The 14,280-nt window shown below is 34.5% G+C and overlaps 1 protein-coding gene across 1 annotated transcript; it reads left to right on the plus strand.

Annotated features, from left to right (window-relative positions):
* Window positions 1-1,026: 1,026 nt before the first annotated feature.
* LOC133872556 (LRR receptor-like serine/threonine-protein kinase EFR) lies at window positions 1,027-3,976 on the plus strand. Its single transcript, XM_062310117.1, has one exon. It carries the CDS (start codon window positions 1,027-1,029, stop codon window positions 3,949-3,951), a length of 2,925 nt encoding a protein of 974 aa, XP_062166101.1. The 3' UTR covers window positions 3,952-3,976.
* The last annotated feature ends 10,304 nt before the right edge of the window (window positions 3,977-14,280 follow it).

A 14,280-nucleotide genomic window follows, 5' to 3' on the forward strand; every position in this document is an offset into this window, starting at 1 on the left:
TATGTTCAAGTTTTATTAATAGATTACTCCCAAAGTCCCAATAGATAATATGGTTAATTTCGTTTAATCTTTTTTGTAAGATAGTAAATTATAATTAGGATTTAATTAGTTGTGTAGTAAAATCAACAACATAATTATGATAAGTTATCGGATTTGTAACAACAATCAACATTCTACCACACATTACGACAAAAATGGAGTTTTCTTTCTTTTGGATCACATCTTCTTCTCTCTCTTTTTTTTCTTTTTTCTTTTTCTTTTTAACTTGGCCTAACATGTGAGCTAGTGTTAGATTTAAACGATAATGTTTTACGCCTTCTTTGCAGCATGCGCAAATCAAGTATTGAGAAAGAAATGAATATCTCCCATGTTTGGAAATGAGCTTTCCATTCTTGAGTGTGGAGGAGTCTATTGCTCTGTACCCTATAATCTACAAATGGTAGTAATATTGAAATTTAATTAGCCGGCCAACTTCATTCGTATATAAGGTGAGAGTATGGACTTTTTTAAGTATTTACAAAATGACCAAACCCATTATGGGCCCAAAACATAAAGATATTATACTATCACATCCAAAAAATAATAAATTAATACAACACTAAGTTCCTATTTACTGCCCTTTTTCAAAATTTAATGATAGAATGCTGGTGTTTATAGACCTAATTATACAAGACTCTTGAAGTCTAGAGTCTCTCCACTATAAGACTCTAGAAGTCTCAAACCATAACAAAGCCAAAGCCAATTGGCTTTATTTCTTGTTTGTCATCATCTCCCTTTCGCATAATTACTTGGTGCTTAGACTTCCGAATCACAAAGCCAATTGTTGAAGAGGAATATGCATGGACTTCCAAGTGTTTAAGAGGGAAAAACCCACAACTTCAACTCATATCATCATTTCCTTTCAATTAATTTCCCCCCAGGATTGAAATTCTCTTATAAAAGCCGCTTAACACCTTATAATTTATCTCCACGCCTTCTTTCTTATAAATTCTCTCACTCTCTTCCTCTCTCTCTTGGAACACAATCATGATGATGCTATTAAAAAGGCCCTCCATTCTCTTGCTCTTCGATTTTCTCTTAGTGCTTCAATTGGCCCAATCTTCCACCACCAGCTTTACTGATCAAGTAAGTCTCATTGCCTTCGAATCTAAAATCACTTCCGGTCCAAACCAAACTGTCTTGGCTGGTAACTGGTCCACAACTACAAGCTTCTGCAATTGGATTGGGGTCTCATGTAGCCAACGCAGGCAAAGAGTCACTACTTTGGACCTTTCCTACATGGGACTCCAAGGCGCCATTTCTCCACATATTGGTAACCTCTCCTTCCTAGTCTCACTTGATCTACGCAACAACAGCTTCATTGGGTTTCTGCCTCATGAGATCAGTCGCCTACGTCGCTTGAGAATACTTTGGTTGCCATCCAACCAATTGGAAGGTAGCATCCCTCCAACTCTGCATAGTTGCCTGAAGCTTCGGAAGATCAATCTCAGTAAAAACCATCTTATGGGCTCAATTCCATCAACTATTGGCAACATGTCGTCGCTAGTGTACTTGAATTTGCAATTCAACAGTCTCACAGGTCCATTTCCTCTTGGCATCTTTAACATATCCTTTCTAACCATAATTGCTCTTACAGAAAATCACATCTCAGGAACTCTTCCAATGGATCTCTGCACCCATTGTCCTAAACTTCAAGTGCTCTATCTTTCTCTCAACAAATTCAGTGGTCGGCTCCCTTCACAAATGAATTATTGTAGACAACTTTCACTCTTATCTCTATCATACAATAGATTTGATGGGAGTATTCCAGAAAGTTTTGGGAATTTAGAAAAGCTTGAAGAGCTATATCTTGGAGGTAACATCTTAACTGGCAATATACCTCCTACCATAACTAACTTGTCGAGGTTATCTACGTTCACCATTGAGATTAACAACATTGAAGGAAGCATTCCGGGAGATTTATTGGGGCTTCAAAATCTCAAAATTTTTGCATGCAATTCAAATTATCTCACAGGAGCAATCCCCCAATACATTTTCAACATTTCCTCTCTACAAGATATCGAATTGGACAATAATTCCCTACATGGCAATCTTCCATCACATTCTGGATTTTCCTGCCCCAATCTTGAATGTCTATTTTTTGCTCGCAACAAATTTAGTGGTCCCATCCCATCGTATCTTTCAAATTGTTCTAACCTCGTCACAGTAGATTTTGCTTCAAACATACTCTCTGGGCCAATACCAAAAAGTCTTGGAGACTTAAAATACCTTCAAATACTTTCTCTGGATGGGAATCAGTTAACAAGAGAGCCCGGAGATCAAGAGCTTAATTTCCTTTCGTCTCTCTCTAATTGCAGAGTTTTGGAACAACTGACCATAGACTACAATCCCTTGGATATTACTCTTCCGGATTCTATTGGAAACTTTTCAACCACCCTTCACACCATTACTTTATTTGAAAGCAAAATAAAAGGTCATATTCCTATGAGTATAGGTTCCTTAAAAGGCTTGACATGGCTTGAGCTGGGCAATAACAATTTGACTGGCAACATACCATCCACAATTGGGGGATTGAAGAATTTACAAAGATTGGAACTTGATGATAATAAAATTGAAGGATTCATTCCAGAAGAGATATGTCAGCTAAAGAACTTAGGTGAGTTATATCTCTCAGAGAACAAACTCTCTGGATCCATTCCAAATTGCATTTCGAACCTTAGTCTTCTGCAAAAGCTATACTTGAGTTCTAATAGGTTGGAATCACCAATACCATTAAATTTATGGAGCCTTGAGAATCTATTGTTTTTGGACCTATCATCGAATTTCCTTGGTGGATATTTGTCTCAAAACATGAAAAAATTGCAAGTTATTGAACACATAGATTTATCTCGTAACCAAATTATGGGAGACATTCCAAGCATCATTGGAGCTTTTGAAAGCCTAAATTATCTTAATTTGTCAAAGAACTCATTTCAAGGAGAAATCCCACACTCTTTTGGAGACTTAAAAGGATTGGATATCATAGATCTCTCTTACAATGATCTGTCTGGTGCAATTCCAAAGTCTCTTGAGGCACTTTCACAGCTCAAATATTTGAATGTGTCTTTTAACAAGCTATCTGGAGAGATACCATCTAGTGGACCTTTTGCAAACTTCACAGCAAAATCATTTTCAGGAAACAAGGCGCTTTGTGGGAATCCAATTTTTGGAGTTCTACCTTGCCCAAACTCAGGCTCCAAAGGATCAAAGGTGAAACAAAGTCTACTCAAATATTTTCTTCCTACCATTGCTTTGTTCATACTCTGTCTAGCATTGCTTTATATGCTGAGAAGACATAGAGAAAGTAACTTGCAGGTTCCAACTTTATTTAATACTTTGCATGCATTTGAGCATAGAATGATATCATATCAAGAGCTCTGCCAAGGAACAAACAACTTTTGTGAAAGTAACTTGCTTGGAACGGGAGGTTTTGGTTCTGTGTACAAAGGGGTGCTTTTTGACGAGACAATTGTTGCTGTTAAAGTTCTAAATTTACAATTGTCGAGCGCTTTCAAAAGTTTCGATGCAGAATGCACGGTCTTACGGACAATTCGACATAGGAATCTTGTTAAGGTCATAAGTACTTGCTCCAACCCCGAGTTCAAAGCTTTAGTACTGCAATACATGTCGAACGGTAGCCTTGAAAGGTGGTTATACTCTTATAACTACTGCTTGAATCTTCTTCAAAGAGTAAACATTATGGTTGATGTTGCATCGGCGTTAGATTATCTCCACAACGGTCTATCAAATTCTGTGATGCACTGTGATTTGAAACCTACCAATATCTTTCTAGATGAGGACATGGTTGCACACGTGGCTGACTTTGGCATTGCAAAGATTTTGGTCGAAAACAAGGATGCTACACAAACCAAAACTCTTGGTACACTTGGCTACATCGCACCAGGTACATGAATTTACCTATACTTATTTTATTGCTAAGAGGTATCTAATAGTGGCTAACGTCAAGAACAACCATAGTTGCTAGTTTGAAGAATATATACTAATGTAAATGTCAATTTTCCATAATTCAATTTTATATAGGCCTTATGTTCATATCTATGTGCGTTAACAATAAAAATTACACAAACTATGATTTAGTTGATGGATAATTACCTATTTATAATTCTTATGCATTGATTGCTAATTATTTTAAAATATGTTAAAAGAAATATTTGTACAAAAGCTAGATAATTATGTTATATGGTGCTTGCTCACTAGGTTAATATGAAGTAATTCTAAAATCTAACAACTATTATGGTTTGCCTTGTCTTACGCCCACTCCATAAACCCTGAGAATACACAATGTTTTGGAACAGTTGCTCTAAAATTGACCAGAAAAGTTTAGTTTTGTTGATCCATCGATCTCCTTGGTCATACCAAATTAAATGAAAGTGAAACAAACACACAAATGTATATGCACGTTACAGCACGTCCGTATGAAGATCTATTTATGTTTGGGTTTAGACAGCCTATTTTGACCATGTCAAAGCTATATTTATTTGTGAAAAGAATTTCCCAAAACAATGATTCCAAACAAACAAGAGTTATCACATAAAGTATATGCACTTATCAAATGTTGTTCATAATATAATTATGATTATTCTTCATGTAGTCTAGTTGACATATTTACATACACAAATATATATATATATATATATATATATATATATATATATAAAAATGGTTGAATATATGGGTACAATGAATGCATATTTAGATTTACATTTGCATATATGTAATATATATCAATATGTAAGTATACAGTTTTCTTCTTCTTTGTGGTTGAGATATGTGTGGACATCTTCCTTTTTTTATTTTTTATTTTTTATTTTTTACATTACTAACTTAGAGGCCTTTTGCATAATTACGAGCGTTGGATAGAGTATGGTTTTGAAGGAAAAGTGTCCGTCAAATGCGACATTTATAGCTACGGTATAATATTATTGGAGATGATCACAAGGAAAAAGGCTACCGACGACATTTTCGTAGAAGAATTGACTATGAGGCAATGGATAAATGCATCACTTCCCGACAGGATGATAGAAGTTGTGGATCATGGTTTATTGGGAACAAAAAATGGAAGAGATGTAACTATCATGCAAAGTGTTCTTTCATCCATCATGGAATTAGGCTTAAGGTGTTCTGAGGAGTTGCCAGATGAAAGAATTGATATCAAAGATGTGCTTGCCAAACTTAAAAAAATTCAATTGACACTTTCTGAAAACAGAAACAGGGGTGGCTGATATTTTATCTGGGTTTTATAGTGGTTGTCATTTTAATTTCTTAGCGTACTTACAAGTGATATGTTTTATGTTTGCATGACTTTTCATGTTTAAATAAATGGCTTGAAATTTTCTAACTTCTTCTTCTTGAGCATCATCTTTTTTTCTCCTTACAGTTCTCATGGACATACATAAAATTAATATAATCTCAAACGCCAAAAAAATCTTGCCGTTTATATTGTTTCACTTCATATATGTCTCTCCTTCATTCTAGTAAATGGAGTCCTGAGCTAGCTGCTGCTTGTGAAGTATGGAAGGAGATCAAATTTGTATTCCCAGCAATGAATACTTTGTAATCCTGTGTTTTATGAGAACCATATAAGGAATGACAAAAGGATTTTGGATGGGAAAAAATAAAATAAATATTCCAAATCCTTTTCAAATCTGTTGATATTGAATTTGGAATTCAATTATCTCACGGGGGCAATCCCCCAAAACCTTTTCAACATTTCTTCTCTCCAACTAATCTCCTTGGTAAATAATTTCCTATATGGCAATCTTCTCTCAGATTCTGGATTTTCCAGACCCAGTCTTGAATTTCTATAATTTGGTGGCAACAAATTTAGTGGTCCCATCCCATCATATCTTTCAAATTGTTCTAAGCTCACCGACGTTGATATTGATACAAACTTATTCTTTGACCAATACCCACAAGTCTTGGACACTTCAAATTAAAATACCTTCGAAACCTTGTTCTGACTGACAATCAACTAACGGGAGAGCCTGAAGATCAATAGCTTAATTTCATTTCATCTTTATCTAGTTGTAAATTTTTGAAAAACCTGGCATATCCTACAATCCCTTGGATATTACTCTTCCTAATTCCATTAGAAACATTTCAACCGCCATTAGCAGCATTTATGCATATCAATCCCAAATAAAGGGTCACATTCCCATGAGTGTAGGTTCCTTAAAAGGCTTGACCTTGCTTAGTCTGGGAAATAACAATTCCACTGGAAACATACCATCCACAATTGGGGGATTGGAGGGGTTACAATGATTATATCTCGGTGGCAATAAAATTGAAGGATCCATTCTAGAAGACATATGTCAGCTAAAGAACTTAGGTGTGTTATATCTCTCAAATAACAAAATCTCTAGATGTGACGACCCCCCCTTTTTTTTTTTGAAAATATACAAACGGATCTTCACAGTGACACGACTACTTGTCGCTTAGCCAACATAACGTACATGTTCTATAATATGTACCTGATATTCAGAGTTATATCTATCACAGCGGAATATAAATATTAGTGTGCAGCAGAACGCATATCAATAGCGAAATTACATCTAATACATAATTGTTATCAACAACAAGAGCTATTTACAAGTCTATTTATTTAAAACTTATAAAACACATTACACTAATTACATACTAAAATACAGGCTCAATAAATACATATGCCACGTAGGACACGAGCCACAACTAAAATACCCAAAATACGGACTACCTATGAGTCCGTGACTTATGACTGTCGCAATGTGTTCCAATCATAGCATCTCATACGCTAGATGGACGAGTCAATATCTATATCCGCAAAACCTGCAACTAAAGTATAAACGTCTACACGGTTGCAAGGGTTGCCGCATCCGCACAAGTGGAATTATGAGCCCACCGTCTTAGCATAAGTAAATACATTAAGATCTCAGAGGTATACTATTCACTGAGTTTTCGCAAAAAATCAACTTTTATTTTCTAGTTATGCGTACACTATAACAGCCACTAATTTTATAAACTTTTGTTTGAAAATCCCCATAGCTGATATAGCAAACACTGACTAATAGATAACATTTAAAACATACTATGCAATTGAACTTATACGTAGAAGTTTCATTGTTGGGAATAACTATATACATCCTTACCTATTATAATACTTTTGATGCAGTGAGACTTAGAAAACAATAGCATTTAAATCATGTAATCATCCGATAGAAATATACATAAGCTCTTTTACATTGAAACTCTTATGCATACTAATACGTCTAGTAAAACTACTATATATATATAAGACATGCAACCATCCGATAGAAATATACATAAGCTCTTTTTCATTAAGATTCTTATGCATACTAATACGTCTAGTAAAACTATTATATATATAAGACATGTAACCATCCGATAGAAATATACGTAAGCTTTTTTCCATTGAGATTCTTATGCATACTAATACGTCTAGCAAAACTACTCATAATATAAAAACAATGTTGTACATGCTCATGCTTATTGTTTTATGCCTTGGGAATTTAACCCAAGTATAGTGCTTCAAGGGAATCTAACCCAAGCAAGCAATAGTACCTTAAGGGAATCTAACCCAAGTAGGCACGTTATGAGAATCTAACCCATGGTTGAGGACTTTAAGGAAATCTAACCCAAGTAAGTACTTCGTGAATACATCAAGGGAATCTAATCCAAGGAAGTACTAGTACCCCAAGGGAATCTACCCAAGTACACACCTCATGGGAATCTAACCCATGGATAATTTTTCGTGGGCTATGAACCTCATTCGATGCATATTTAGCGTTCATATGCTTATGTCTCATGCCTTAAAACAATATACATTTCATTTCATGAATCATATCTTTAATACATGCTTTCTTTATAAAAACATAAACAATTCCCCATGTCATTTCTTAAACAATTTGCATAACTTAACTCACTCTAAAATCATATTCATGTTTCATTGCAATCATAGCTTTTAAAACTCACAACCATAACATACAGTGACTCTATTCATTTAAACTCCACATATCATATTCATACTTCAAAACATCATCATAATTTCAATATGCTCAAAAGTACTCAAATCATCCAAAACAGTTCATAATCAACATACAGTTGGTTCAAGTTTGTAAAACAATATATATTTTGCAATTCATCATATATGAAAATAATACTTATCAGAGAGTAGAATACTCACCTTGGCTGCGCGGATATTAAGCACTAGGTCTCCTAGACTCTACCTTGTAATGCATTACTGTAAAAACAATACATTGCACATTATTGACAACTTTTTACTTCTAATATTGGACTCACATTTAGCTCCCAAATTGCTCAAAAGCTAACCCATGGAAAACCCATAACATTTCTAAGGTTCCCAAGTATTTACCCATAATCCTAAACACTAGATAAACTCAATTAACATTAACCCAAAGTATTCACTAAGGGTTAGATATTAAAATCACTATTTAATTATTTACCTATAACATTAATTGCTAATCCGTAATTAATTCCACTAACCCATTCATTATTTTCACTAACACTTTTACAATAATATTAGCCATAAAATTATATTCACTAATCTCTAGATTATTTCTCACTAACATTTTCTCAATATCATTAACTCTAATATTATGTTCATAAATACTTTTACATCAATTACTAACATATTAACATAATTTAACTATATAAATTTTAATCACTTAAAACTCCCAAATTAATTTAACCCATCAAATTGGGTTTCCAAAATTAACCCATAATTTATAAAATACTAACTTAATTACAACAAATATTAATCTCACTAACATAAACACTAATATATTTAAAATAACATTAATCCATAAATTAGGAATTAAAGGAACTTATCCAAAAATTTACCCAAATAATACCCGGTGTTTGGAGAATCTTTGCAAGCTCCAAATAACACAAAGCTTAAAGAAAACACTATATCAAACTCATATTTTGCTAGATTTAACCAAAAAATTTAAAATATGAATTTAACTATTTACCTCAAAACGATCGGTAGAAACGTAAATCGAGCTTCATAGATCACGTTAGAAGATTAGACCGTTATGTTTGTGGATCAAGATTTTTATATGAAAAAGGCTTAAAGAAAAATCATCCTTTCTGTTGTTTCTCTCTCGGGTCAGATGACCATTTCCTACTTCTTTTTTTTTTCTCTTTTTTTTTTTTTTCGTTATACAGCATAGGCGTGTGCGCCCCTGCTTTGGAAAGGCCAATTGGCCTTTCCAGTTAATTGAGAAGGGAGGCCACGTGCGCCTCTCTTCATCTTTTATTTATTTTATTTTTTTAACTTTTTGACTTTTGTCTATTCTTTTTTTTTTTTTTTGACTTTTATCTTTTATTTTATTTTATTTTTTTCTCTTTCTGATTATTCTTTTCTATTTCATTTTTTTTAATTTTATTTTCTATTTATTTTCTTTTTTATTTTTCTTTTATATTTTATATTTTATTTTTTTTAGACTTTAAAAATATTCTCTTGCATTTTTAATAACACTAAATTAACTTAACTAATTATTTACTTAAATTTTATACTTTAATTATTAAAAAATGTCCCGAACATTACACTAGATCCATCCCAAATTGCATTTCAAACCTCAATCTTCTACAAAAGGTTAAACCTTAGTGCAAATAAGGTAGAATCACAAATACCATTAAATTTATGGAGCCTTGAGAATCTATTGTTTTTGGACTAATCATCGAATCTCCTTGGTGGATATTTGTCTCCAAACATGAAAAAATTGGATAATATTGAATGCATGGATTTATCTTAGAACCAAATTACTGGGAATATTCCAAGCATCATTAGAGCTTTTGAAAGCCTAAGTTATCTTGATTTGTTAAGGAATTAATTTCAATGAGATATTCCACAATCTTTTGGAGACTTCAAAGGATTAGATGTGTTAAACCTCTCATATAATAATCTCTCTGGTTTAATTCCTAAGTCTCTTAAGGCACTTTCACATATCGAGTATTTGAATTTGTCTTTCAACAAGCTATCTGGAGAGATTCCATCTGCTAGGCCTTTTGCAAACTTCACGATTAAATCATTTTCAGGAAACCGAGGGCTTTGTAGGAATCCAATTTTTGGAGTTTTACCTTGTCCAAGCCTAGGCTCCCAAGGATCAAAGGTGAAACAAAGACTGCTCAAATATTTTCTTCATATCATTGCTTCAGTTACAATATGTCTAGCATTGATTTATATGCTTAGAAGACAGCAAGAAAGGAAAATACAGCTTCCAACTTTGTTTAATGCATTGCACGTATTGGAGTATAGAATGATATCATATCAAAAGCTTTGCCAAGGGACAAACGACTTTTGTGAAAGCAACTTGCTTGGAGCTAGAGATTTTGGTTGTGTACAAAGAGATGCTATTTGACGGGACAATTGTTGCTGTTAAAGTTTTAAATTTGCAATTGTTGGGTGCTTTCAAAAGTTTTGATGTGGAATGTAAGGTCTTACAAGCAATCCAACATAGAAATGTTGTTAAGATCATAAGGACATGTTCCAACCACGAGTTTAGAGCTTTAGTACTGCAATACATGCCGAACGGTAGCCTTATGTTTTCTAATTGTATCATTTTCATGTTTAAATAAATGGCTTGGAATTTTCTAGCATCTTCGTCTCGAGCCTTTGATGGATTTTTGCCTAGCCTCCTTTTGCTTCTTATTGATTAGGGCTGGCAAAACGGGTCACCCGACACGACCCGTTAAAACCCGCGACCCATTTAGCCTAGACCCAGACACGACCCGTTTATGTTAACAGGTCGGGGTTCCAGACACGGCACGGCACGATTATTTCACGGGTCACCCGACACGACCCGTGAACCCGTTTAACATAATGGGCCAAATCGGGTCGACACGACCCGAAACGACCTATTTTGACCCGTTTAGGTTTAAAAGGTTTTTTTTTTTTTTAATTACTTTTTTTTTGGGGGGGGGGGGGGGGGGGGAATTTTATTAATAAATAAATTAAAATCAGCTGCTAAAATCACAAAAGTCAGAAATTGGCAGGGTAAAAAAAAAACTAAAATATGTAGCTTTATTTGCATTTCAACCGAAAAGAAGAAGAAGAAGGCAGCCAGCAGTTGTGAGCTGCATACAGGAAGCAATGCAGTGAGAATAATATTAACTGGGTCAGAAACACCAAAGGTGGAACAATGAAAACATACCTAAAAAATATTAACCTGAAAATTTACTCAATGAAGACTGGTTCTTAAATGCCAGATGCAAGCAAAAACACATTCTTGGATAATCCATGAATGATTAGGGAATCCAGAGAAACAGGGTACAGGCCAACATATCAGACTTTCTTATTATACACATGTAAGCTCTACAGGCTGTACAGATCTAGAAGAACTACAACAAACTCACTAACCTAGCCATTACATTCTACCTTCAAAGCAAGGCTTCCAACCAATTCAATCACTCAGCAATTCACAAGAACCTAAGGAAAGATCTTTCGGGTTAACAAGCCTAGGAAGTTGCAGGCAGACCATAACTACTGCATTCGAAAACTAAGGTTGATTAAGTTTAGATTTCTGACATTTTTGATTGGTGCTATTTTCCACCTTTTTTCATTTTTCTTTTCATTTCTTTTTTTTAAAAAAAAAATAAAAAATAAATAAAAAATAAAAAAACCTAATCGTGTCTGGCGGGTCACCCGCGACCCGACTCGCCAAACCAATATAATCGGCTCGACCCGTTTATGACCCAAACCCGTTTAAGGTAGACTCAAACCCGCTAATTTCGTGTCGTGTTGTCGGGTCGTGTCAAAATTGTCGGCCCTATTATTGATATCAGAAGGCATGTTTTCTAACCGCAATATTTTTATGCACTTAATTAAACTCAAGATTCAACAATTCCAAATTTTTAGAATTATGGACGGCCTAAAAAGGCATTTTTCATTTTTAGAACTATAAACTTTTAGTGGTATCAACTATGAAGCACATATTTGACGTCAAGTTCATTGACAAGAATAATGCAAGAGACAAAAGTCTTTTCGCTCAGGCACATTAATTTGTTATTTCATCCATCAAATAATAATTTTTACTGCTATACCAAGAAATAAGCATTTTAGAGTCTGTGTAATACTTTTACTAAATTTATAGAAAGTTTACGGGCGAGTCACTAGGGTATTGTTTAAGAGTAAATATAATAATAAATACGAGTAATGCTACTTAAATTTTGACCAAATATTAATTTTAAAAGTCATAATTTTTGCAAGGACACCAGACGAACTTTTAAAATTACTCAATAAATACTTATATTGCAAAAATTGAATTATTGTACACTAATTTTAGTTCTCTTGCGTGTCGTAATGGATATAGGTATATATTATTAGGCAATTTCTGATCCTACCTTCCGCAAAGCAGGCTTGGTTGCTACATTTTCTGAAAAAATCAACACAGATCGAGTCAAGGTTCAATTGCATGGAAGCCCATAAAAGGAGCATAGAAGTTGCATTAATTAATTCAGGAAAAACGAAGATCCCTTTCAACGGATCAGATGGCTCCGGCTTCTCAATCAGGACGGAGAAACCATTGAAGGACATGATTGGAATTCGCCTTTTATGGAAATGGCTAACTTATTTTCCCAAACTACTCTATTTCGGTCCGATCCATCTTAGTTGTCGCTTCCTCCCAACATTCATAAATGCGAGAATTTGGGAGGGTAACTCTCTCTAATTAACTACTTACAAAATAAAAATGAATATTGATTGAAGGATTTTTACCAGGGCCTATTATTTGGGCTCTAGTAATTGGTCAACAACCATTATATATGTGAAATATGTGAAACTCCAATCATGTCACAAACGTACAGCATATACATATTATATGTTTTAGTTTTGGAAAAAACACATTTACCCTCGTGAACCATCATTATAACCCACACTACTCTTTCCTTTCTGTTAAGTATTTAACGTCAATTTTTGTTTCTTGAAATGTCCAATTTACCGTTCAATCAAACAAACAAACAAAAATCAATGAAAAACAAAGGAGTTGGAGGGTGGCCAACCACCCCTAAAGCCGTTTTTCAGGGGATTGGTGAATTGCGATTTTTGGCCCATCATTTCATGTAGTCTTGCGTGATTTGGAGAGGTTTTCATCCCTCATGCATGCCAGTTCAATGGTGTCATGAAGTGTCTTTGGGCTTAAACATTCGTATGGCAGAGACAAAATCTTACTTCAACCCTCTAAGGAATACCCCTACTAGCTCCTTTTGACGCCATCCCTCCACTCTATTCGCTAAACGTTCGAATTCTTGTAGATACTCGCTAGCTCAATCCCTCCACCATTGGTTGGCTTCACTTTCGAGATAAATGGCAGTCAATGACACCTTTTGATCCTTTGGTTTTGTTTGTAGCCGAATTATTGGGATTACCCAGTTTATCCACACAGTGGGATCGTCTCCATGCAGAATAACGGAGAAATTCTAGCTTACTGAAATTACTCGGTCAGAACCACCCGAATGCCTAGAAGAATGATTTCCTTGAATTTGAAATGATCCTTTTTCTTTGCCTACAGATGATTCGCCTTGATCAAAAGACTTGGAGAATAATTCTCAAAGCTCCTTGAAGTTGGACTGTGACTCCACACCCATCTTCTGCATACCCCTTCTTCAGCTCCTGCATTTTTTATTCCAATTTCTCAAAAAACAATCCTGGTTGGCGGTAACCTGGCTCTGATACCAAGTTGATAGGAGCTCACAGTAAATTAAAGATAAATGAATAGATATTGGATAGATAATTACTACAATTAAGGGTGGGAGACAAACGACGACAAATGTTAGATTGCAATATTCAATTAGAGAAATGATATTTAGTAGACCGCTATACGACTACTATACAATTAGGATGACGTAAAAGTGAGAACGAGCTACTGAATTTTTTTTTTTTACAAGCTTGTGCTTATCCAAAGACTGGTTTCCAAGGCCGCATCATGTCAGTTGTATAGTAGTCATATAACAACCTACTAAATAGTATTACTCATTCAATTAATACATCTACTAATCTCTTACTTCTTCACTTAGGGTGCGTTTGAGATTGCGATTTCGTAAACAAAAGACGCGATTTTAAACCAAATCGCAGAAAATGAACCGTTTGAGAATTGCATTTTAAAAAATTTGTGATTTGAAATTGCAGAAAACAGATTTTTCAAATCACTGGAAGAGTTTGCTTTTTTGAAAATGCATAATTTTAAAGGCTAACCTACAATTTTA

The sequence above is a fragment of the Alnus glutinosa genome, chromosome 7 (assembly GCF_958979055.1).
Source record: "Alnus glutinosa chromosome 7, dhAlnGlut1.1, whole genome shotgun sequence".
In the NCBI taxonomy this organism is placed as follows: Eukaryota; Viridiplantae; Streptophyta; class Magnoliopsida; order Fagales; family Betulaceae; genus Alnus; species Alnus glutinosa.

What these genes read in the sequence shown, in the direction of transcription:
- LOC133872556 (XM_062310117.1), top strand. Translation starts at nt 1,027, where the DNA reads ATGATGATGCTATTAAAAAGGCCCTCCATTCTCTTGCTCTTCGATTTT.